A 23,684-nucleotide genomic window follows, 5' to 3' on the forward strand; every position below is an offset into this window, starting at 1 on the left:
TCGGGACTTGAACCCGCACCACTGCCGGTGTACACATGCGAGCAACACAGTCCAGACCGCTTGACTGACGTGGAAGCATACGGAAGGGTGCCGTTATTCTCAGCTATTTCGGCTGTAATTCACCAACGCTGTACCGGGTCGGATGTAACGCAGCAACCTACGTGTTGTTTTTTGACACCACGTATCGTCTGTCCTTTAGTTCCGCCAGCTGTATCTTTTTTTACTGTGGAATACGTCTGACGTATCTTCAATTTAATTTTCAGGTTATGTCTGGCGTAAGTGTAATTTATGACTTTCGGTCATGTCGGGCGTAACTGAAAACACTGGGTTAAAGGACAGTCAGACGATACGTTAATTTCAAAAATCGCATGCCGTGGTTCGAGTCACCCGAGTTGAACTGGGCACGTTATTCTGGGAAGGGTCTAAATGGGAAAATACTAAACGGCAAGGTTGTTTTGTACAGGGTTGAAACAGGAAGGAACAAATGAAGATTGAAATGGGACTGGGTTCAAATGGGAAAGGGCGAAACGGGAAGGTCGTTTCGCGCCGGGTTGAAACGGGAGGGAGCCAGCAGAAAGGTTGAAATGCGATTGGGTTCAAACAGGAAAGGGCGAAACGGGAAGGTCGTTTTGCGCCGGGTTGAAACTGGAGGGACCAAGCTGAAAGGTTGAAATGGGAATGGGTTCAAACGGTAACCTCCCTTGCTGGAATGGCTCATATGGCAGGCATTGGAAACAAGGCCAGGCACTTCAAGCTGCATTTGAAAAATAAAATGTGGACAGCCTGACCGTTGGAGCAGTGCAGTTTGCTTAACAAAAGATGCGGAATGGTGTAGTTTGACTCGGCGAAAGTACAAAGGATGGGAGCACATGGCATGGCATCTTTAATTGACTTATGGTTTTGACTGTATGGGAAGCCCTTGTGGGCAGTTGCATCAGTGGAAACATGCATGCTGTATGTAGCTTAGTCTGGGCTCTTCGATGAAATATGAGCTCGCTCCTGTGCCTATTGCATGTGTGAGGGAAGGTATGGTGCCACTGACATGCCTGGTTTATAGATAAATGTCATATTTGTAAACCTAAACATGCCCTTGCCACCAGCACTATCTGGGGGTGTAGGCATGAGGCCATGCCTGTAACACATTTGCCCCTGCACTTTTGACCTCTTATAAGGTATGTGGCAATGCTGCTTTAAGGAATTCTGAGCAGCACGTGTTTGACAATTGTAAGTCACTCCGGAGGGTGTAGCAGTATAAAGTTTTCGTATGCCCACAAAACTATCATGTAACTCGCTGCATGATAGCTGCTGAGTGTAGTGGTTCTCTGGCTGTATACATTGCAGATGGCCATCAAATGAACAGGACCTATAAAAACGACCCCCTCAATTTTCTTCCTTTTTTTTCAGCTCTCTTGAGCAGTAAGCAATATTAAACTTTATTCTGATTTGCAACATTCCACCCAATGTATGCCAAAACTGTACCACCTACAAAAACTGAATGTACCAATACCTCCTGCAGTGTAGTACGGCTGCTCTCCTTTGCCTACACCTACCTGCCGCGGTGGCTCAGTGGCTAAGGCGTGGCGGCTGCTTTTCTAATGGAGGCGAAAAGCAAAAACGCCCGTGTGTGCGAGATTTCGGAGCACGTTAAAGATCCCTAGGTGGTCAAAATTAATCCGGAGCCCTCCACTATGGTGCGCCTCATCGCCTGCATTGCATTGGCACAATTTATCAATCTTTGCCTACACCTAGGCAGTTGCAGCTAGCCACCTCATCATAACATCAAAATTTTACATTTGTCTGTGCAGACAGTCGTGCTGTATAGCATTTTCTTTTTTACTTTGTTGACCTGTACTTTTAGTGAGCAAGCATTGAGTTGTGCACCTGTGAGGGTTGTGGAGCACAGAATGGTATGCCAGTGGAGGCTGTACTCCCCACCCCTCCTTTTTTTTTCCCTCTTTCCCCTTCCGTTCGCATTCTCTCCCCAGCAACTGGTTTGTGATCTCTCTTCTGAATTTCAGCGCCTCTACTGAGTCACCACCGGGCAAATGTTGAGGGTGCCGGTCGCAGGGCTGCGGCCCGTAACCGTTTCTTGCACGGACATTATCCAGGTGTGAAACAAAGCGGTCAGCCGGCTGCTCCCCCCTTTTTTTCGTTTCGTTTCTTGACACACCCCGCATCCTTATTTGCTTCGTGCACAGCAGCAGCCAAGCAACAACACCCCTTGTTCGCCTTGTTGCTAAATTGCTTCAATGTTGGTGCTGTCACCCGCCCTTACCTTTGTGTATCTGCACACCCTGTGGACTCTGGGCACGATTTGGTTTGTTTGGCTGGTTTGGTTTGCTAGTTCGATGCACCCGCTTGCACAACTGCTGTGTTTTGTTTGGTTCCCCTGTATGGCTTTTGCATAGTGCAAGTTTTGTGCCATGCTTGATGTTTTGTTCTTATGTGTTCGCATAGCACTGACTGTAGTTTTGAGTGGCCTAGTACAAACTTTGTGCCACAAGGTCCAAATGGAGACTCGTTCACACTTACCTGCACACTGTTGCTGGACGGCGCACTGTCGACTGAGTTGTGCATTTAACCCTGTTTAGAAGCCCCGGCGATGCGTGGGTCCCCTGATTGAAGTTGCAGATGGTGTTGGTTGCTATACAATCCCTGGGTTTACCTTTAAGTGAGCGAGTCAAGAAGCGTTGTACATTGCAGCAGGTCACCTAAACTGCTGGTTGGCTATGTGGTCAACGGGACAGTACCGCCCATTGGTTATGGTGGCCACAGTTCCCATTTTGAATACCACTGTGCCTTTGAAAGACCAAGCGAGCCTATATTGCATTACCGGTGTAATGGTGCGGCTGGGACATCGTTCCGACACTTTGTGCACTTTTTTACGTGTTCAGCTCCTGTCATGTGCTATGATGCCATATTTTCTTAGAATGCATGCCCAACGTCGGTGCTAATTCATCCGCAGACTACCAGTTACAGTTCATCTGGGTGCTCAAGTGCGCAATATGGGTTGCGGCTTGCTTTTCATTGCTTTCTAATCCATCGTGTCTGTGGTGACACTAATCTTGCTTTACCCTGCCTAACTGTGCTCATGTCACGTATAGCAGCTCTCCAATTTCTTTTTTAACTGGAAATAATTGGGGGAGCATTTATCAGAGGGGTGTTCCGCACTATTGTGCAGTAGAACTAAGCAAAGAAAGTTTGGGAGAAAACAATTGTGCAGAAACAGACATACGACCATTCTTGTTAGTGCCGCTGGTTGACACCCGCATTTCCAAAAAAATTAAAAATTGGAGAGCTGTTCCAATGGCTAATGTGTCAGCACCATTTGCTGTATTTGTCAGCATTATGATGTACAGTTGCAGTGCTCTATCTACATGGTTCTTTTCCTCTTGGCAAGTCAACTTCAATTAACTGGCAGGCTTTTAACCTGCTTAATCGAACTTCACTTGCTTGAGTTTGTGTGGGGCACATTTTTCCTTGAGGTGCATTGTGGTGCAATATTTTTAAAATAGAAAGTTTCTCATTTTTCATGACAATTCTATTAGTGCTGTTAATTGCTACCCATAAATATTGTAACCAGACTTCCTACATACTTTTTTTTTTTGCCACAAGGCACCGTTACCTTCAGATGGTGGGTGAAGAATTAGCTGTTACCGTTTCTTAAAAATAATTTGTCCAGCAAAAACTTTGAAACATAGGACTTATTGTTACAGTTTTAAGTGTAATAGTATTTTAATCTTTTCAGTTATATGCAATCCAGGCTTACTGCTAAAGACAGCATGGGCAGCCTGTGGGCTTCTTTCAGCAAGGGATGCAGATACAGCCTTTTACGAATCCTGCATTGACTTGGTCATGCTTTTTTGCAAGCCTGTAACTATATGCCATTAATGATAGCATTGTTGCTTTTTGCAACCCTGAAGCTACACGCAACTAGTGATAAAATACTAAAAGCTCTCACCAAAACAATTGCCTCGCGAAGCTTCAGCTAAACGCTGGTATGGCGAAGCTTGCCAGCCAACAGAACACATTGTTGTTAACAGGGCTGTCGTATTATTCAATAAAGCTCATTCAAGTTTTGAATGCCAGTGTGTCCTGGCTAGACGAATGGAGGTTTACTAGTATTTTAAACTGATTGCTTTCGAATTAGTGTTCTAGCACATTGGATTCATTTATTGCCGGCCACAGCAGCTATTGCTCAAGCTTGATTTTCGAAATAGGTAATAGTTGTAAAACATTTTGGATTTGTAGGAGGCATTTCCCCGACTGACTGTAGCCCTTATGTGCACTCGCACTCATTGTATTTGCTGCAGGGGGCTTTCAGTGCCCTTGGGGGGCTAAATATTAGCAATGTTCTCACTACGTCGGTGTAGGTCGTAAATGGGGCACTGACGTTGCCTTCCTTCCGCTTCTTTTTCTGTTTTCCAGCTGCAGCCGTTAACAGGAGGGATGAGTTCTTCCCGCTCTCTGGCTTCCCCATTCCAAACCTGGGTTTCCCGGACATTTTCGGCGGATTTGACGGGTGAGCCCCTATACTTCAGCCTATGGGGTGTGTGGATAAATTGCCTGGTGTCCGCATAATAAACGCACTTTGGTACGCAAGGTTCTTATTTGCACAGTGTTTTCCTCCACAGTACTGACTGCTGTCAGCTTTGAGATTTTGAATGTGGGAAGTAGAGCTATATTCGTTGCAAGCTGCCTTGCCACTCGAAGGTCGTGCTGGGGGGGCATTGAAAGCAAGGGGGTCACAGGTAACGCTACAGTGGGAGTGGTAGGAAGAACAGGTCGGCAAGCAAATGGCGTGTGGGGGTCCTGTAATAAGTATTTTAAATACATTTTCAAAATTGAAAATGTCACCTGTGTTTGCTTCCCAGTGGTTGATAATCTTTGCATACTGTACACTTGGTGTGGGCAATAACAAGTGCCACCTTCACAAAGTGTGGGAGAAATGACGAATGCTGTCATAGTAGGAAACAAGCGTGATACTAAAATGCGATAATTTTCGAATGGCAATTTAGTATCCGCCTCAAATAACTGTCACCGTGAAACTTGCTGAGGCTACTTTATCCCAGCAGGCATACTTGCTGCATTATGCATTAGGAAATTGTCGCGCACTACAGAGCAACCCTAATTACACCTTACGACGGTCCACTGCAGCCCTGGCAAACTACTGTTAGAAAAAATTCTGTATACCCTGACTATATGACACAAGAGTACATGGGTCCATTTCTAGTTTCTTTCTAACTCGTGATGTGTTTTCGCCTCACCAGTTTGGTTTTGTCAGTGGTTGTGATGCACAAAGCTTTAGAAAAAGTTTGTTTACTTGGTTATGATTAAATGAACGTGTTTAAATTCCGTCATGCCATGAAACAGTCAGTCCACATTTGTGCCCAACTTTGCCTCACAAATAACCGGTTTGTTGTTTTCAATGTGACCGATGTGTCTGGCTTCACTTCAAAGACAGGTCAAGTACGTTATTCTGTGGTATTTTTGGCTCTTATTTTTTCTCTGGCTTTTGGCAAAACAAAGTATAGATAGCTCGTTGAAACTTGCAATGAAATCAACATTGTATAATACAAATTTTGATGGTAACATCTGTGTTTTCCTGTGGGCTCACATGCCAAAATATTTAATGCTGTTTGTACAAACAGTAGTTTAAAAATACATTGAGACCAGAGAGTTTTGTATTGCTTACACTCGCATGAGTAACTTTGCCCGTGTGATTGTTTTGTAGGACATAAACTAGATAGAGGCAACGTAATAGATTTTTATGATCTGCGAACTATGAAACAATTACCTGATAACGTTTCTCACGACATAATGTAATCGACTATTTATAATCTGCGAACTATGAAACAATCGCCTGATAACGTTTCTTCCTTAAGCAACTGAGAGTTAAAGGAGCCATGAAGAGAAAATGCAAGTTGGTTTTATTCGAAAGATTTCGTGTTTTATAGTGCCCCCAGCGCTTGTCCGGATACAAACGGTGCTTTATTCACTGAGAAATTAAACAATTTAGGTTAAAATTTTGATTTTCCCGCTCAATCGTGCGTTTTCGTGGCCCCAAGTGACATCACGGGAACCGACCGCTCTGCAGCCTAGAGTACCTTCATTCACGCATCCGCCGTACAGGGTAGAGACACGTAACGCTGGCGCCGCCATGTTCGGTTGCTCGCTCGCCGCCGAAGCAAGTCATTGCGTTAAAACCGCGCTAAAATTATCGCCGCAACGCGGTTTACTGAAGAAGTTTGAATCATATTGTCTGTTTCGCGTTGCTAGGTCTCGTGGGAAACGAAAAGAATAACGCGTTGAGCCCGTTGGCCCAATTGCGGCGGCACGGGACCGTTCAAAGGTTGTCGCCACCCTGTACAGCGGTGTTGGTTTGTTACCGCGTTTCTTTACGTTCCGTAACCTAGATGGCGCCACCATACCGTGGCAAGCGTTTGGTTTGTTTTTGCCCGCATTTAAACCTGGCTTGTTTTTGTTCTGGGAGAAAATATTCGTTCCCTGAAACAGTGCTCGCTCGACAAATGGGGTCACGTAAGACACCGTTGCTTGCGTCAATCGGCCAGTGTCGTCTGAGACAACCCCAAGCCCCGTAGTGCTGTGCAGCTAAACCAAAGCATGCTGTGCGCAGTACGAACAGCAGAACGCATCAGTACTTCTATGTTTACATGTGCTTTCGTAACTTCCACTGTTTGTCCCATCATTCTTATTGCTTTGTAAAGAATGTGCCCTAAATTTAAGCGCAAATCGCTCGTTCGTCTAGTTTGTAAGCTCTACCTAATTTGCGTCTGCTTCTGCCAGCCTCCGCCAATCGCAGAGCTTAGCCCATGTGACATCACAGGTTCTGTTGCGGGAAATGAGCTGGTGGGTCGCATGACCATTCCCGTTTTTCCTAATTATGTAGCTTATTTGAGCGAAGTTTACGTTAAAAGTGGTGTCAGTATGATTCTAACGAGACAATCTTTTGAATGAACCAAACTTGTGTTTTCTCTTCATGGCTCCTTTAAGGATGTCTGTCTGATCATTGCACCTGACCACCCCTCCCTTTTTTTTCTCCCCACCCTCTTTCTTTCTTTCTTTCCCTCTTCAGATTTGTTTTGTTGTAAGGCCAAAGTGATAGGCATCGGTTCGGCCAACCGTGACTTTCTTCTCCTTTCCTCTTCTTCAAACCTTCTGTGGCTTCGGCAGGCCCGCAAGCTTACCTTTACCTTGTATATGAGAAATAAACATGTTTATTTTTGTTATTATCAGTATTCATATGACTGCTCGCGCAAAACAAAGTATCTTTGGTGGTTCAGAGGAAAACTGGCATCCTTCACACCTTCCACACTGCTTGCCTTGCCCTCTTATTCCATATTTCTTTTTCTCCGACACTATCTCTGCACCGCTTTTATCTCTCGCCCACTTTTGACAACTGATCTTTGCTATCAGTGCCTTTCACACTGCTTCATACATTGCACCGTACTGTCGTTTATTTCCGTGCCATCTTTCTTTCTTTTACTGCTTTGTACCGTCATTCGTTTCACTTTCCCCCTCCGTCTGCGATTGCAGAAAGGTGTTTAGTTCAATATAGATCAATATAATTTAAGAAACAAAGGATGGGGAGCTGCAAAAGTCAGCATTACACGGTCTTTGCCAGTCACTACTTCTGTTTTCAAGCTTCCTTTTTTTCTTTCTCCCTTATGACTTGCTTGGAACCATGGTCATCACTAGAGACCGGAAGTTTAGGCACTAAAAAAACGGGTTTTAGGCGCCTATTGAAGGCGCTCAAAATTGAAATTTAGGCATAAATAGGCACTAAGTACTACCATATAGGCATATATAGGCTCGAATAATATTTACTCAGGCGGCGTATTTCAGTGCAATTTTTCGGTTTAGAGTAAACACAGGCTACAAACATCGGTATTTTGAAAATGCAATTTTATTTTCTTCATAAAACACTCAAGGGTGACGATTTCAAGATATCTAGGGTGACGCAACACTGTGCGAAAGGCTGTGGAAGCAGTGGCAAACAAGCACCATCTCCAGGTTTTCGGGCTTGAAGTTGTGCCTTCTGTCAGTCAATATCGTCTTGTACGCAGAGAAAGAACGCTCCACATCCACTGAGGTTAGCGGAGCGTACTTGTACTTTGGCACGTTGGATGTTTTGATTCCATCTGGAATCGCGGTATGTCCGCCGCTCAAAACCTCAGACAGTTCCGTCAGCGTCGAAAATCCGGGATTTCTGTCCAACACAGACTTAAGCTTCTCTATAGCTCTGTCAGCAACCGGTCCCCTGGGAGCACTAGCGAACCTTTCCTGTGCGTCCAAAATCAGCTGAATATTTTCAGTCAGCGTTGTGCCCGAACTTTCAAGTTTCTGTATTGTTGTTGCCAAGAACGTGAAATGGGCACACAAATAGGCCAAGTCACATGCAAGTGTAACATCATGTAGAACCTTCTGGGCCCTTCTCACGGCGACACTCTCATCTTCAGCAAAGCTGCTTACAACAGCCTTGACACCGTTTAAGTGTTGGTTGTAGTATTCCACTGCCGTCAGCCAAGTTCCCCAGCGGGTAACAACAGGCTCCGGTGGAAGAGGTACACCCGGCAGCTGCTCCCTGAAAGCACGAACGCGGGAAGGAGCCTTGAGGAACACCGCCTTCCCTACAGCTATCAGTTCGTTGACCGAACTGAACGACTTTCGTAGCTCTTCACACACCCGATGAATCCCGTGAGCAAGACAAGTGACGTGCAATAGTTCTGGGTAAAAAACCTTGAGAAGTGCACCAGCCTTAAGCATATAAGCTGCTGCATCTGTGTAGAGCAGCAGTACTCGGTCGTCGTGGGCTCCGGAGGGGTACAGAAGCTTCAATGACGAGTTCACGAAGCGGGCGATGGTCTCTCCGCTAGTTTTTTCTAGCTCTTTTGAGCAAACCAGGAAGGGTGTTGTTTTCTCTTCTGCGTCAAGCTTTCCGACTACAAAGTGACCGAGTACTCGTCCGGTGACATCTGTCGTCTCGTCCACAGAAATCCAAATGTGGAATTCACCGATTTCTCTTCTAATTTCTTGTAGCGTCTTCTCGTACAGTGGTCGCAGGTACTCCTTGCGAAGAGTCGACTCTGATGGTACCTTTTGTTTGCAGTACTTTTGCAAGAAATTCTTGAAAGTCTTGTTTTCGATTTTCGCCCAAGGGATGTTAGCAGCGACTAATGCTTCGCACAGGTCAGCGCTGAATTCACTTTTTTTTCCTTGAGCAATACTTTCAGCCAGGAACGATTGTCTTGATGTCGACGGCTGGTTGCGCAGAGCATTGGCTTGATGCAGTGCTGTTCTTTCATGCTGCTGCAAGTGGAACTTTTTTTCACAGGGTACCTGCGCGAAGAAAACAGTAACGAAAACTAAGATATTGCGTAAGGCACGTGAAACGTTGCTAGTGTACTTTTGCTTTTAGTCATGTAGAGTTGTAAACCTGACAATAGCTCAAGGAATGGCGAAGTTGGCCAGCTGCGCAATAGCAGGTAACCGTTTTTAAAATCATGATGCTTATACAACAATCCGACCAACACTGTGCCGGAAATTTTCAATAAGGAAGCCAGTTCCCGAATTAGGTTGCAAACATTGCACAACAATGAATAGCAGTTACCGTAAAAAGTTCTTAAAACGCACATTATTGGCAAGTTCTGAGCATTCAGAATAAATTTAGCGTAAGCACTGTTGGAGGCGTCACGTTTACGGTTGGTCCAGTGTTCACGTCAAGTGCATGATATCGTTAATTAAGATCAAGTGGAAAGTATTGTATTCTCACCTGCTTTCCGCAGGGTTGGCAGAATACTGTTTCTCCGTCGACGGTGTAGCACTGCGATCCACTGGTCCATTGCCGGATAAGGACACTTTTCGGCGTCTTAATCTTCGGCATTCGTCGGCAGGCTTCGGACGGATTACGGAGAGAGCAGAAACGCCAACTACGCTGACGTGCTGGCTGTAGTGATAGGGTCAATAGGTTTTCTCTTAATCTTGCCACAAGCTAGCCTCGCGCTGCCTCTCTAGGGCACGCTCTAGCCTCGCCCGCGTGCAATCTGCGCTGCAATATTCTCGACACCAAACAAATCCGACCTTTTTTTTTGGGGGGGGGGGGGGAGGGATTCGCGAGCAATTTGTAATTGTTTTGCATTGTTTAGAAAGGCTTTTCGAAATCCCGTCCGAGGTAAATAAGTGGGAAAGGGTTCAGATTTATTTGCAATTTTTTAAGCAGAAGGAAAGGCGTGAAAGTCAATGTTGCGCATCTTGCCGAGAGAGTAGCTGTGCTTTCCCGCAGTACCGTCCTGGCCTTGAGAGGTAGGGCTTCCATTGGCCGGCTCCCTCGCAGGCTGGCGCTTGCGCGCTATCGTTGGGGGCGCTAGCAGACGACGCGCCGACGGAACCCGCAAGAATCTTTTTATGCCGCTAGCATTCAATAAAAACCCTTAAAAATGCTAAATACAACGTTTTCAATTGCTCTCTTGTTTTCTTCCAAACAAGCCAGTGCGAACCCATTTCCAACGCCAGCGCGCCTCGTCATTTTCATTACTTCATACCCCCATTCACAAACATACTGTTTTCTATACTCGCTGCACGCCGACTGGTTGGGGGACAACGCGTACTCTTTATTTTCACCTTGCATGCCTTGCAGACTAAATTCGACGAGACCATTCCTCAAAACACGTGTTCTCCTGTCTGTGACAAAACAATTTATGCCACTGTTAGCACTGTATTATTGCGCGAACAATATATAGGGCATTTCGGGTAATATTTCCGTCGCTACGCGTCACTCTGTCAAACAGCCAGCGACATAAACCCAAAAACGGTAAAGTGAGATAGCGCTTAGAGATCGCCGGCTGCGTGAGTGACGAGAGCGACGGTGCTAAGAATACTTTAACAGGAGTGCGACTGAGCGGCAGCTGCCTCTGCAGACGTGCCCGTCAGTCACGGGGAGTCTCGGCGGGTCTCTGTGACTCCTGCCACTGATTGCCCGCGTTGTATAATTATCGAGCACGCAGCCAGTTTAGGGTGGCAAACGAGGAAGAAATGAAAAATACTGCGGCTAATGGCGATACTGGCAGACTACAAAAGGAAAGACAGGCAGCCAAAGCCGCTGCTAGAGCGAGAAAACGAGACCGCTGAGATTATTAGAACGCTAAGCATGGTTGGCATAGTGTAGGAAGAAGATGATGATATTTTTGTGGTTATACGCTTTACTGAGTGGGGTGAAAGAAACTCTGCGTGGCGGATGTCTGAAGAGAAAGGAATGAGCATCGGGCGAGGCCTCAAGTTAGCAATGGAGAGAGACAAGATGCTCATGCATTCCCATCAGTCCAACAATAGATTTCCTTTTTTTCCATCGAGATATACGACTGATTGAGGCAAAGTCTGTACTCGACAGCACAAAAAAGGCATTTATAGGCGCTTAAAAGCTTGTATAGGCACGAACCTCAAAATAGGCACGTATAGGCACAATCAACTATTGCTTAAAATGTTCCCCTTCCTTTAGTTCATGCTTATATGTTAAATAGGCTCGATACGGACTGGAATAAAAAATAGGCATTTTGCCTAAAGTTCCGGTCTCTAGTCATCACATCCTTTTGTGCTCTGCCTTCATGGTCACATTGGCCTTTCCAAGTTTAGTGCACATGGGGTGCATGGCTGACAGGCTAGCATAAAGAGGTGTTGTTACAAAATCTATAATACTGTTTCCTTTAGATACACAGAATTGAAGTTTAGGGTTTACAATTCACGCCAAGATGCAGCTTAAGCTAGGGGTTTGCAAATTATGCAAGTGCGCAAATTACCTGCTACATATGGCAGTTTAAATGAGTTCGTAGCCAATATGCCGTGCCAGACTGTGTACTAAAGCGGTATTAGCCCGCACTTTGATCATACAATGTTTTCGCATTGTTCTGAAAAAGTTGTATAATTTGTATTCTTCTATACAACTCGTTTTATTGGGATTTTTTCGTGCCCCATTGCATCTGCCGAATGGCTGCGGAAGTGATGGCGCGGCAGTAGTCACATTGAAGACTGCAGTTAATTATCTGTGGCTGTAAATGAAATGGAACTAAGTATGTTCCGGTGGTCAGCGGCACCTTTTCATTGATGAGTGGTAAGAGCGTGACGAGTGCCAAGACCACAACAGGCGTGGCTTTCCGTCACCTGTCCGCAAGCTACACCGTTGCTGCTCCTTTGTAATTGTCATATAGCACACTTTGTCCTGAGGATAGTGCAGAGAGAATCCACGATGCCTCGTTGATGCCATGTCCCTGCAGCTCCACAGGAGACATAATAGGACTACCGCAGTTTTCACACTGGGAAGAAGTTCGCTGCACCAGCATCGTCGGTCGTCCTTTTGGCCTGTTTACGGGAGGAAGACCGGCAGCCTCCCGCAGCCTCCAAGCGGTTGGGCCCAGGTAGTGGGAGAAAAACCCTGCCGCTGCCTAATCCGCCTGGACCAAGACCCGAACCTGGCGTCCTGGGGGTTTTGACTTTGCTGTGTAAGCACTTAGTAGCTTTTCTGAGAACCACTGCCGACTGAGTGGTTTTGCGAACTTTCGTTACTGCCAAGAGCCATGTTCGTGACAGCACTTAATAGATCCGGAATGTTGTCCGTCCAATGTCACTGGGCGTCACGCACCCTGGCTGATAACGAAACTAGTCAAGAGAGGGTGACACAGTCTCTTGGAATGGACCCTGTGAACAAAGAGCTGGTCTTCCCTGCCGTGGAAGCTGAATATTTGGCATGGATTGAATGGCAGCGGGCACTTTCTCGCAAAGGACAGCGACTCCAGAGGGCAGATTCGTCTGTGTGACGACGTGGAGTAGAAGCCAAGCGTCAATGAAGAGAGGAAAATCTCCAGCTTCGTCAGGCAGCAGTCAAGGCTCAACAACAGTGAAGGAAAGCAAGTCCTGCGGTGTTACAGTTCAGGAAGCTCAAGTGAAACAGCAGAAAAAGCAGGCTGACTCAGAATCAGAAAAAGGAAAGCAACACACAAAAAAGAAAACCACAGAAGATAAACACAAGGTACTCGCAGCAATTACACAAGAAAAGCACTTGTCAATTACTGCTCCCGACAGCTTTCACGTAGAGTGGAACTGCATCAGTCCTCCCCTCCCCGTACTCTTGTGCTGCTACAGCTCGAACTCGTGGCTTGACGACGACATCTGCTTCTACACCACCCCCTGCTGTGCAGAGGAACGTTGGCTTTACGGTTGATTCAGCTTTTCAAACCCCTCAGCAATTCACCCTTTTCTCTGTCGATTTCGCACTCGTTGATGCACTCTTCTGGTTTTGACACCACGGTGCTAGACATGGCCAGGTCAGGTAGTACCTTCAGGACTCAGATTCCTTCTTCACAGACTTCTCTTCCTTGCATTTGCTTTTCTTGGCATTGTCTCCCACAGCATACATAGCAACTGCTGTGCGTAATGGGTCACCAGCGCAAACTGCATCTGTCTTCACATCAGGAAAATCCAGGCTGCTCGTTGCCCGGGTGACCGACGCGAGGGCAAGTTTCTCCACGTCAGCGCTGGCATGCAATCCCGTCTTGTTTATCAGGAGTGGAACTTTGCATCCTCTACCTTCCTTCCCAATGTCGCGACACAGGATTGAAAGCTTCTCGTCTGCTTGCTACGTCGTCCTCTAGCGAGGGTTCCTCATGGACCAAGTACAAAGCTCTGGGTTCTGCCACGGGATGGTCTCTGCGATCGGTGTAGGCACCCTGAAGAGTCCAGCCGAGCAGCATTGAGTCAGCCATAGAATTTGTCCCGACGGGTTTTACCAATAGTGGAACCGATCAGTAGGCTTATGCATTGTTTCATATGCGTAGAAGTGAGAGACGAGTTAGTAGCGAATAGCCTATGCCATCCAAGAGTCTGCGCAATTCATTGGTGACTGGTGTGCTTGTTATGCTGCAAATACTTGGACCTTTTCCAGGTGTCAATGCAGACCTGCTTGCTGTCGTGATGGCTGGTGAGCGTGGCAGACGCGATTGCATGGTCTGGATGTTACGGAATAGATCTTCCCAATGTTAGGTTTCTCGATACCCTTCGAGGAACAGCCCAGTGCCTGCGGCACGTCGTGCCAAATGTCCATCCAATGCTACCAATATCCAAAACCACCTTGACCAACAGCTGACCGTTCGGAGTCACCCATGCATGGTAGGTCTGCAAGTAGACTGGCGCAGGCCGGGCGTCGCTGGCTGATGCCGTGATCATTAAGGGCACTGAGTCAGAAGGTCTCGGCAACCAGTTCACCTTGACCAGGTGATTTTGCGGTCTTTGCAATGGGCCACGTTGTACAGCGAAGTGAGATGCTGGTGGGAACAGCGGCTGCAATTTGGGGTTCTGGTGGTCTTGCAGACATGCGACACGATTTTGTTTGCTGCAGCGGAAGCACTGTCGGACTGCTTGCAGTTTCCAGTGCTTTTCGTCTGGTGCTATCGATGCAATGCGTGGCCTTGTCACAGTAAGATCAGTTGTCCCAACAAGCAGGGGAATGGCAGGTAATGCTGAGGCTGACTGCGACCAAAGTTCCCCGTGCAGGGCCTGCCGGGGAGTTGGAGGGCGCTGCACCTGAGGGCCACTACTATCCACGCATCTTTCGTCGCTAACTTTGGCCCGAATCTGGAGGAGCTCCAAAATTTTTTGGACTAGCTCCATGTCATCGGGCTCGTCTCTTGTGGATTCTTTTCCTCACTGCCAGTAAAGAGCAATGTGTTGGGAGAAGGACGCGATGGATGACAGTGTACTGGTCTGGTGCAACACCTATTCCCTCCAGCACATTGGTGCCAAATGCGATTTCATCATACAACTGCTGCAGCCTCTTGATGTCCGCAGAGGTCTTCAGAGGCGTTGTGGCAAGGAGGGTGTCAACGTGATCCGAAATTAGCATGTCTGCGGCCAAAATTGTGTTTAAGGATCTTTAGCCGTCCTCGGCCGGCAAGCATGATGCCCTCGACTAGGTCTTAACAGGACTGGTGAAGTAGGAGCGGCGGTACTTAAGCATATCGATTACTGGCAAAACTGGGCTCGTGTGAATTGTTGCGTCTAACTGCTCCCAAAATCCCTGCCAATCATGGCGGTCCCCAAGAATGGTGCTCTCCGTTACTTTAAGAAGGCAGCTCAGGGAACTCACACGGCCGAATGAGTTGTGGATGCACTCACCACCTGTTCTTTATCACCCTCGCCATCAGTTGAGCTCGAGGGACTGGTGATAGCGGAAGGGGACGATCGAGCGGCAGGTAGTATGTGGGCCTGAATTCGGGCAATGTTGTCTCGGTAGTCGCAGGGTGTGGCGAAGTTAGCCTCGGTCTCGTCGGTGGGCCAGCACCTTGGCGTCCTAGCCTTCTTCTGCTTCTCAGTTATCGGGTCGACAGAGCCCAAAATTCTGTGCTCGGGGGCGGTGGTATCCTGGAGCAGGGAGCCTGGGGGGGTTTCTCGGCACCAGAGCATACGTAGGGGCGGCATAGCCAGATTTAGGGCTGCTTGGGCACAAGCCAAGATTATAATGGTTGAGGGCAATGTCTGGGATAAAGCAGCCTGAAGGTATTCAGGCCGCGCGGGCCTCGGTTTTCGGGGTTCACGTCGCCGGTGTGTGGCGAATTCAGAAAGAAAAGCACAACCCAGATGTCTCTCTCATTGAAGCAATGGAACACACACACACTCTGAGGTGCAGTTTCGTCTTCCTTCCTCATCTCGTGCCTGCGCCCATGTTGTTCTGGATTTGTTAACAGCCAATTTGTATCATCCATATGGCGTGCTAACACTCGGAAGTTTTAAGCCCATTTTATGCGGTGTGTTTTCAGCCTGGGAATTGCTCAAATTAGTATCGGCCATCATTGCATAATCAAGTTTTGCATTCGGAGCAACATGTTTTGGCACCCTAGTGTTCTGTAGTCGCATTCTCCGATGCACTGCATTCGAAGCTTAGCCCTTGGTTTGTGGGCCGTGCAGGTTCACCTCTGTGACGACGTCCACGTTCAGCACGGAGTTGGGGGCCATGCGGCCGGGAGTTCGCAAGACATCCACATCGACGCGGTTCGTCAACGGCAAGAAGATTGAGACCAGGAAGTGAGTTGCCCCGGAAGCACTTCTTTTCTTGTTTCAGGGATGTGATCGCTTCACACTGCTGCAATTTTCATGCAAACGCAAAGTGTGATAGGATGCAGAACTACCAGCTAGAAGAGTTTGCCGCAAGTTCTGCTTTTCATTGACTCTAATCCTAATGGTCGTTGCAGCTTTGGTGAAAATTTAGATCTGAAAATAGTGGCTGGATTCCTTGTGTAGCCCGTGGCTTCGTGGAATGAAAACAAGGACAGTGCTATGATAGCTCGCTCATCATGCCACCCTAAAATTGAGACCGCGCAGAGTTGAGCTGACCACTTGGTCACTACTGAGAAACAAAAATGTCCAGGAACACTGAGCTAAAAAGTTGTAGCCCTCTATTTAAAGGGATCGTACACAACTCATCGCGCTGACACCCTCACACAGAGCTAGCTTACTTGTTGGTTCTTATTTCGGTGAAACTATCCCGGCAAAAAACTCGGGCGTTTGTGCTAGGCCATTGCTGAATATTTTAGCAACGTGATAGTGCAGAATACATAGTCGTGTAGAAGCAGCTGCTACTTTCTTTCGAAGAGCCTGCCTGAAATTTTTGTTGTACACTCCTGCATATACTGGAATAGTCAGCATGTTCCTGAAATCCTGAGCGAAACCAACTGCTTTCAGCTACACTGCTAGTCAACTGAAAGTGTACAGCAGCATTTCCTGTCAGTTTTGTCTACTAAATAATGCGCCTAGGACAGGCTAGGCACAGTGGTGTTTTAGCAGGCTTAGGTCAATCAAGGGCTAAGGCCCTTGATTGACCTAACTGCGCGTGGTTGCGTCATTCTTCGCGGGCTTCACGCCCACATTCGGCACGGCTCGCGGCGTCCGCGCCACCCGGGCGCGTCTCTACATGGTGCGTCTCTACACATTTCAAGGGCTAAGGCCCTTGAAATGTGTCAGTTGGGTGAGTTGGTAGGCTATAAATAGTAAACAGCTACAGCGCAAACGTTTTCTGTAGGTTTCCAGTTAGATGTCAGCAGTGGTCTCACTACATGCGTTGTACTTTGCACCTTAGTTACTTGTTGGACAGATTTGGACAACTTCAAAATACAGTAGCCTCTCTGGCAACCTGTCCTAGCTTATGAAGAATGATGAAATTGTGGTTTTTAGTATTTGCGGCTCAGCAGTCTATACGAGTGATGCTCTGTGGAGGAACCGCAACCTGGAAATTTACAACTTGCCCCTGTTCTTGCACGCGCAGGGTCATGGAGAATGGCGTGGAGACCGTGACCGTGCACGAGGATGGTGTCCTAACGAAAAAGACTATCAACGGCCAGGCCCAAGCACTGAGCTACAAGCACAAGTAGAAGGAAGAAAGGGGCTGGTCCGAGTCTCGCCCTGCCGCCACTGCATTTGTCCCTGTGCCGGGCCTTGCCTCGGCTGCATCCAAATGACCCCGTGCAGCAGCAGTCACGCGTACCCACTCGACAATTGAAGAGAAGACTCCTGTGTCTCGAAGATGTGTGTCGTCGGAAGTTGTGCGCATGTGTGTGTGAATGCTTTCTGATTTCTTTTCCTCCTCTTCTCTTCTTCAGTTTTCAGGCTTCGAACTATTTTTCTCTTTCAACTTTCTGCCTTTATTTTCATTTTTATTTGTGTCTCGGCTCTGTAGCTCTGCTAGATGCAGAGTGCTGAAAAATTTGTCTGTATGCGTTGTAGCTTATTTATGGTGGTTGATTTCAGGGGGCCAAGATTTTTTTCGTTCTTTTTTGTCGTTTCATTTTGTCCGTGCACTTGTCTGTGGACAAGGGAGAGAGTTTGTTGGTGAAGCTGGGAGATGAATAGTGGGTAGTTGGAGGGGGAGTGGCCAACGAAATTCTCACCTCACTGTATTCTTGTTGGCGAAAGCAATGCCCGTGGCACTTGGAAGGGCAGTGTCTTTGGAGAATTAAAAACGTGGGTGCACTAGTGAGTGTAGCTTGTTTCACCTGGCTATTTGCTTTGCGTAGCGCAACTAGCCTGTTGAAAACTCGTTTTTCTTATGGAGCATAGTCAATGCTAAACTACAGTTGCATGGTTACTTGCAATAAGATGGCTTGTTACTAAATGTGGTTGTTTCTCGCTGGTTTCGGATTAGAATGTTCAACTGCACTGGCAGGGTACCTGAAATGGTCTTGGAACAGAGCCACATTTTGGGTCTGGTATTGTCGAGTGTTCTCAAAGTGATATAAACGCAATAGTGTGTGCCCAGTAAAACATAAACCCTAAAAATTGTAGCTTCTAGTCGCAAAAGCTGGTACTTGTAACATGTACTAAAGGACAATTTGTAAGGTACGATATTTAAACTCTTTTGGGAGGGCTTTTGTTCAGCCCCTCCTCACTTTTTTTTTTCTCTCGCAAGAAAGGTTTTGCTGTGACATGTAGTCTTTTTTTATTGCAATTATTTTTCATGTTGGGAAAATGCTGTTAGGCCTTGCGCCGTAGCTGCTGTTTTTTTGGAGCACGCGTAATGGGACCACATCTGTTAATTTTACTTTATTCTGAGCTACAGTGTACGAACTAAAGCAGGCAGGTAGTGCATCCTTATTTCCTTTATTTTTTGGTCAAAGTTACAATCTTTGATACTTCTCCTTTAGCTTCCTGTCACTTGTCTCGTTTTTGTCCTGAAGTGTGTGAAGCATTGCCTCTGTTGTACAGTCTCTTTGCAGGGTGTTTTCTGTTGTATCGCCTGGTGCTGTTGTAGGCATCATTGACATTTGCTGATTAAAAACACATTCCACGCCACTCTATCCTAAACTCCTTATGCTCTCTAGGAGCAACCTTGACCGTAAGAGTTTCTTTGTAGCCTGTGGAGGATTTCCTATGTGAATTCTTTTTATTTTTGAAATGGAAAAAAAGGGAAGGTCCTTGTTTGGACGTTCTCGGTGTCTGTAAATATGTGTGTAACTTGTGTGCGACTAGCAGCTTTTAAATTATAATAATGTGGTTTCTGTTGTGCACACCACCGAACGTGTTTTTTGTGACCTGCGAAGTTCCAGGTGTGTTCAAATCTGTAAATAAAACTAATATTGCCACCCAGCACTCGGGCCTTGCAGTGTTTTTGCACATATGCGTAACACTATAAATGGTCATGATACAGTTCTTGCTCCGTGGAAGTGACTATTGTATTTTTCATTATAGTTTGTTTGCTTCCCATTAACAAATGGTAGGAGAAAATATATCAGCATAAGCTTGTAGTTTTATTGTGCCATCTATGCCAACTTTTGGCTTCACTAAATGGAAATACATGATGGGTGCCAAGCTTCGTTCAACATGGCATCGCTAACGTCCATGCTTGCGCCTCTCACTGCAGCTGCTGCCAGACCTGCTCGACACTGAAGTGATATGTAAACATTGCGGGATTACTAGCGCAAATTGTAGTCCGGAGTCCCCAGGCCATGTTTCGACCACTCTAGGCGCGTTTACGCGATTTTATTTAGTAGAAAAACTAATTCGAAAATGCTGTCCTCCTCTCTTTACGCTCGCCCATTTTCTGTGGCGTTTTCGTGTGACGTCAGAAGGGGATGAGCTGGCAATTGGCTGCGCCACGGCTGCGCTACTGCACGGCTCCCCGGCCGACAGAGTGAGTCGGCCCAGCGTTTCGTCCGCCGGCCGCCGGCAGGTCGTCGCAATCAAGGAGGTTAAAAAAAAAGCTTGGTCGCAATTCGTTCGCTTAGTTGAAACGAAGCCAGGACACGTTTGTGAATGGAAGAATGTGCCTTTCTTTACTTGTTTTGTTTGTACACTGTATCTAGCTCCAAGTCAAGTTCGCTTCACACAAGTGCTGCACAAGCGCACATGCGACGCTTCGCTGACTGGTACGCCAGTAGGAAAATATAAGGCCTCTTGAAGGCGGTAGAAGAGTCAGCGAAGTCAATATAGGTACTAAGGAAATAAAATCAACTGATATTTTTCAACTTTTTTCTATTTTTCAAATCAACTAGGGCGCGGGAAGCACTTTTTTGCGCTGGGCGAACAAGCACAGCGGTCAGCAGCACGACTACGCATCTGCGAACGCTTTTCCGTCTACGAAATGCAATTGCTAGACGTGAGCTACTGTGGAAACTCGGGCGACGCTTACTGCACGATCGCAGTACAACAAATAGTCACCTAAGCTGCTTGAAATGCCAAAACTAAATAAAAGTGTAAACCGGTTGTACAATATATACCCTATATTAGCGCCGCCTTCGCGTCCCGCTCCGTGGCTTAATAGTCTGGGGCGCTGGGTATGTCACCGCAAATGTTTTGCAAGTCACGAGTTCGAATCCCCGCGGGTACGTGCTTTTTTTTTTTTTTTTTGTAAGTTAACTTTTTTGTTTTCCGCCGATGTTTTCTATATTGAGTTCACCTTTTTTTGGGCCGCAACGTTCATGGCTACGCGAACTAGTTCACAAAACGCGCGCAGGCTGGCACATGCATGACGCGCTAGCGAGTTCTCGTTGGCGTGCTGTTGCCATAAGCACCGACTGCTTGCAGGCAGTGGGCACAGGCCAGAATGAACAGACCCTTGGCCTGGTGCGAACACGCTTTTCACGATACAGGCATGAGGGAGGCAAGCTCCAATTATGGGGAAAAGCGCATGACATTTGGGCGTCTACGGGTACGCGGAGGGCGTTGGTTTCGGCTAGTGAATGCTACGATTCCAAGCCGTCCTAGGAGGCTTATCTTTATGCATTTTTACAGCTGACAACATGGCAGAAGCGCGGTACGATGATTACTGAGTCATTGAGAATGCCCATCCAACAACGCCACCGGTTGTGTTTTGCAGAACCGCAACCGAAACCGAAACTTGTTTGGTTGCTCACCTTGGGCATCGTCCAATCACGGTGCCCGCTCCTCCTAACGTCACAGCTTTAGTTGGTGCGGCCGCCGCAAACCGCGCATGGTAGTTTTTCTTCTTTCGCGCTTTGCAAAATAATTGCCGATTTGTCAATCGTAAAAACGATGAAAAGTGTGCTAATTTGAGCCAGTCTACACAGTGCAAGCAAAAACGGGAGCTTGACAAATTCACTTCAGTGTCCCTTTAAGAGGGCGGCAAGCAAGCCTCTGGCACACCAGTGAGTCTTTCCTCCTCTGATGTGAGCCAACTTGACAATGGAAATAATTGGAGGGCTGGACATTCCGAACACAGCAATATGTGCGTAGTAGCATGAACAGCCTTCAGAGGCACAAAATTTTTTGGTGATAAATCGGCATAACTTGAATAGGCAGCATCAAGTGGCGTGACATTTGCTTGATATTCTGGTGTGGTTGATTCAATGCTGAAAAAACATTTTGATGTGTTTTCTTTCTATGACCCTCCAGTACTACTTCCATCTCGAAGGATACTGCCTTTCGAATTGACAAAATACTCAGCTTTCAGAAAACCAGTTTGCGATGTAACTTTAATACGACTTTCATTGTTGCAGGAACGAGTGTCCTATGTTCCCTCAATGTGTTGCTAACAGGTTTGAGGGGAGTATTCATGTGCCTGAATCACACCGCCATCCTGCTCACAGTTGCGGGGAAGATAAATGAGAGATAGTTGAGGAACTGGAGTTATTGTTCTAGTTGGTGGCTAGTGCAATTGACAAATATTGTAAAAGCACAATTCTCATGAACAGACTCCACTGGTGAAAAAAAATTTAGGGCTATTGGGTGGCATGATATGAATAGACAGCACAAGTATTCTTCATCCACCCCTATTTACGCGGAACTGATGAGCACAAGTTCCCTTGCATTGAAGGAGGGAGAGCATGGGGCAAGACAGCGCGATCCTATGACACCTTCACACCATTCATCCCACACTCTACGACCCCTTCTGTGTTCGCTGCTAAGCCGCAGCCGTACTGTACCATATTGTCTGGGAATGTCACACAACGTCTTGCAAGACCGCACCTATCAGGTCCACATAGGCCAGGCGACTTGTGCTATATACGCCTCGAGCTTCGCGATCGCTGCGACGCCTGCCGTCGCTTTTCCGCGGCGTTGACGGGATGTGCGCTGCGTGGCTGATAGGGGCTTGTGCAGTGTTTTGGTTCTGTTTCGCTTTTTTTCGCCTTTCCGCGCCCCCCAAAAAACTTGTTATGGTGACATCTATAAGCAAAGAGTACGCTTAGGTCACTTAAAAAGCAGCTGCCTCTGCGTAGAGCACGCGATCGCCTGCAAGAGGTATACCCGGGGATGCGGTTCTGCGCGCATTGTCGCCGCTCTTCCGGGCGTCGACGACGGTAGCAGCATATCACCCCTGTCACCTCCAAATATGTCAGGCACAAATGAGTTCTACTATCGCCTCGTTTAGACCTGATACTGGCACAGCGAGAGGTTGGCTTCATTTTGCAGCGTGCACCAACGAATGCGGCTTCATTTCGAATACTATATACGTCGCAGAAAAATATGTTTCCGGGATGTGATTAGCCAATCCCGGACAATAACTTCTGTCTTTTATAAGAATACAAACCAATACAAACCATGCGAAAATGTTAAGTATATTTCAAGTCTGTACGTCGTTAAAGGGACCCCGAAAAGCTTTGTGAAGGTGGCAATCAAATGCATTCAGGTGGTAGAACACATAACGGGGGATGTTTGAGCGAAGTGTGAGCCCCATACGTTGTACAGATAATTTGTAAACAATTTTTGAAGATGGCCTTTCTCAGCCGATGAGCGCGACGCCGCAGCGAGCCGACCGCGGGTGACGCAACGGCGACCGCGGGTGACGCAACGGCGATCGCTGCTGACGAAACGGCGAAGGCGCCCCCTGATTCGCCCAATCGCCGGCAAGGTCGGCCGCCGCCGGCGTCACGGCCATTGGCTTCCGGCTGCTCTTCCTCCTTCCTGCGCGATCCCGAGGCAAAGGCGGGTCCGCAGTGATTGACGCGAACCTAGGCGCAGGAATGGAGCTAGCTGCTTTGAAGGAGGCAGAGAGGGAGGAGGAGTCGATCGGCAAGTGGGGAGAGGTGCATTTAATTGCTTCTGGCGCAGCTAATACTGAATGTAGATCAATAATTCCAACGGCATTGCATCGCTATATTGGTACTACGTGACAATACATGCCTTTTGTAACTTTTACAGAAGTCTTTTCTGGGTCCCTTTAAATATGTGCCCACACACAACTTATAGCAAGCACCAGGGCAATCTAATATAAAACCACGGAAAGATACATGCTGTGCAAGTGCGGAAGAAACATAATAGCTCTAACGGAAACGAAAAAAAAAATACAGTGCAGCTTCTGACATGCTAAAAACGTTCGTCGAAACTTAAGCCAGGTAGGGCTCACCAGACCAACTAGACGCGAAATGCACTGTTATTTCGCGAGACATAGGGCGGGGGGGGGGGGGGGGGTGGCAGGGGAGGGGGACGCTGTGTACAAATGCGGAGCGGAATTGATTTGATTGATTGTGGGGTTTAACGCGCCGACGCAACGCAGGCGATGAGGCGCGCCGTAGTGCTCAGGGCTCCGGATTAATTTTGACCACCTGGGGATCTTTATCGTGCGCCGAAATCTCGTACACACGGGCGTTTTTGCTTTTCGCCTCCATCAGAAAAGCGGCCGCCGCGGCCGGGAATCGAACCCGCGACCTCGTTGCGGAGCGGAATCAAGCAAT

At 47.3% G+C, this 23,684-nt stretch overlaps 1 protein-coding gene and 1 long non-coding RNA gene across 5 annotated transcripts in view; one reads left to right on the forward strand and one right to left on the reverse strand.

The window, feature by feature from the left end:
- Positions 1 to 19,143, forward strand: part of Mrj (DnaJ heat shock protein family (Hsp40) member B6 mrj) — a 271,757-nt gene extending 252,614 nt beyond the window's left edge. For 3 of the 4 annotated variants that reach the window (XM_077698982.1, XM_077698981.1, XM_077698983.1), the window contains 4 exons: positions 2,019 to 2,108; positions 4,429 to 4,522; positions 15,970 to 16,086; positions 17,324 to 19,143. In XM_077698982.1, coding sequence (XP_077555108.1) covers positions 2,019 to 2,108; positions 4,429 to 4,522; positions 15,970 to 16,086; positions 17,324 to 17,429 — 407 coding nt within the window. In that variant the 3' untranslated portion in view covers positions 17,430 to 19,143. The remainder of the gene's footprint in view (positions 1 to 2,018; positions 2,109 to 4,428; positions 4,523 to 15,969; positions 16,087 to 17,323) is intronic. The other variant, XM_077698984.1, reaches the window with a different exon arrangement.
- On the reverse strand, positions 7,910 to 11,584 carry LOC144169692 (uncharacterized). Its single transcript, XR_013322496.1, has 2 exons — positions 9,794 to 11,584; positions 7,910 to 9,360 (listed from the first exon to the last, which is right to left on the reverse strand). It is a non-coding gene; the product is annotated as an uncharacterized LOC144169692 (long non-coding RNA).
- Positions 19,144 to 23,684: the final 4,541 nt, after the last annotated feature.

This window comes from Haemaphysalis longicornis, unplaced genomic scaffold, assembly GCF_048455015.1.
Source record: "Haemaphysalis longicornis isolate Haplotype H1 unplaced genomic scaffold, Haemaphysalis longicornis Haplotype H1 scaffold_2, whole genome shotgun sequence".
In the NCBI taxonomy this organism is placed as follows: Eukaryota; Metazoa; Arthropoda; class Arachnida; order Ixodida; family Ixodidae; genus Haemaphysalis; species Haemaphysalis longicornis.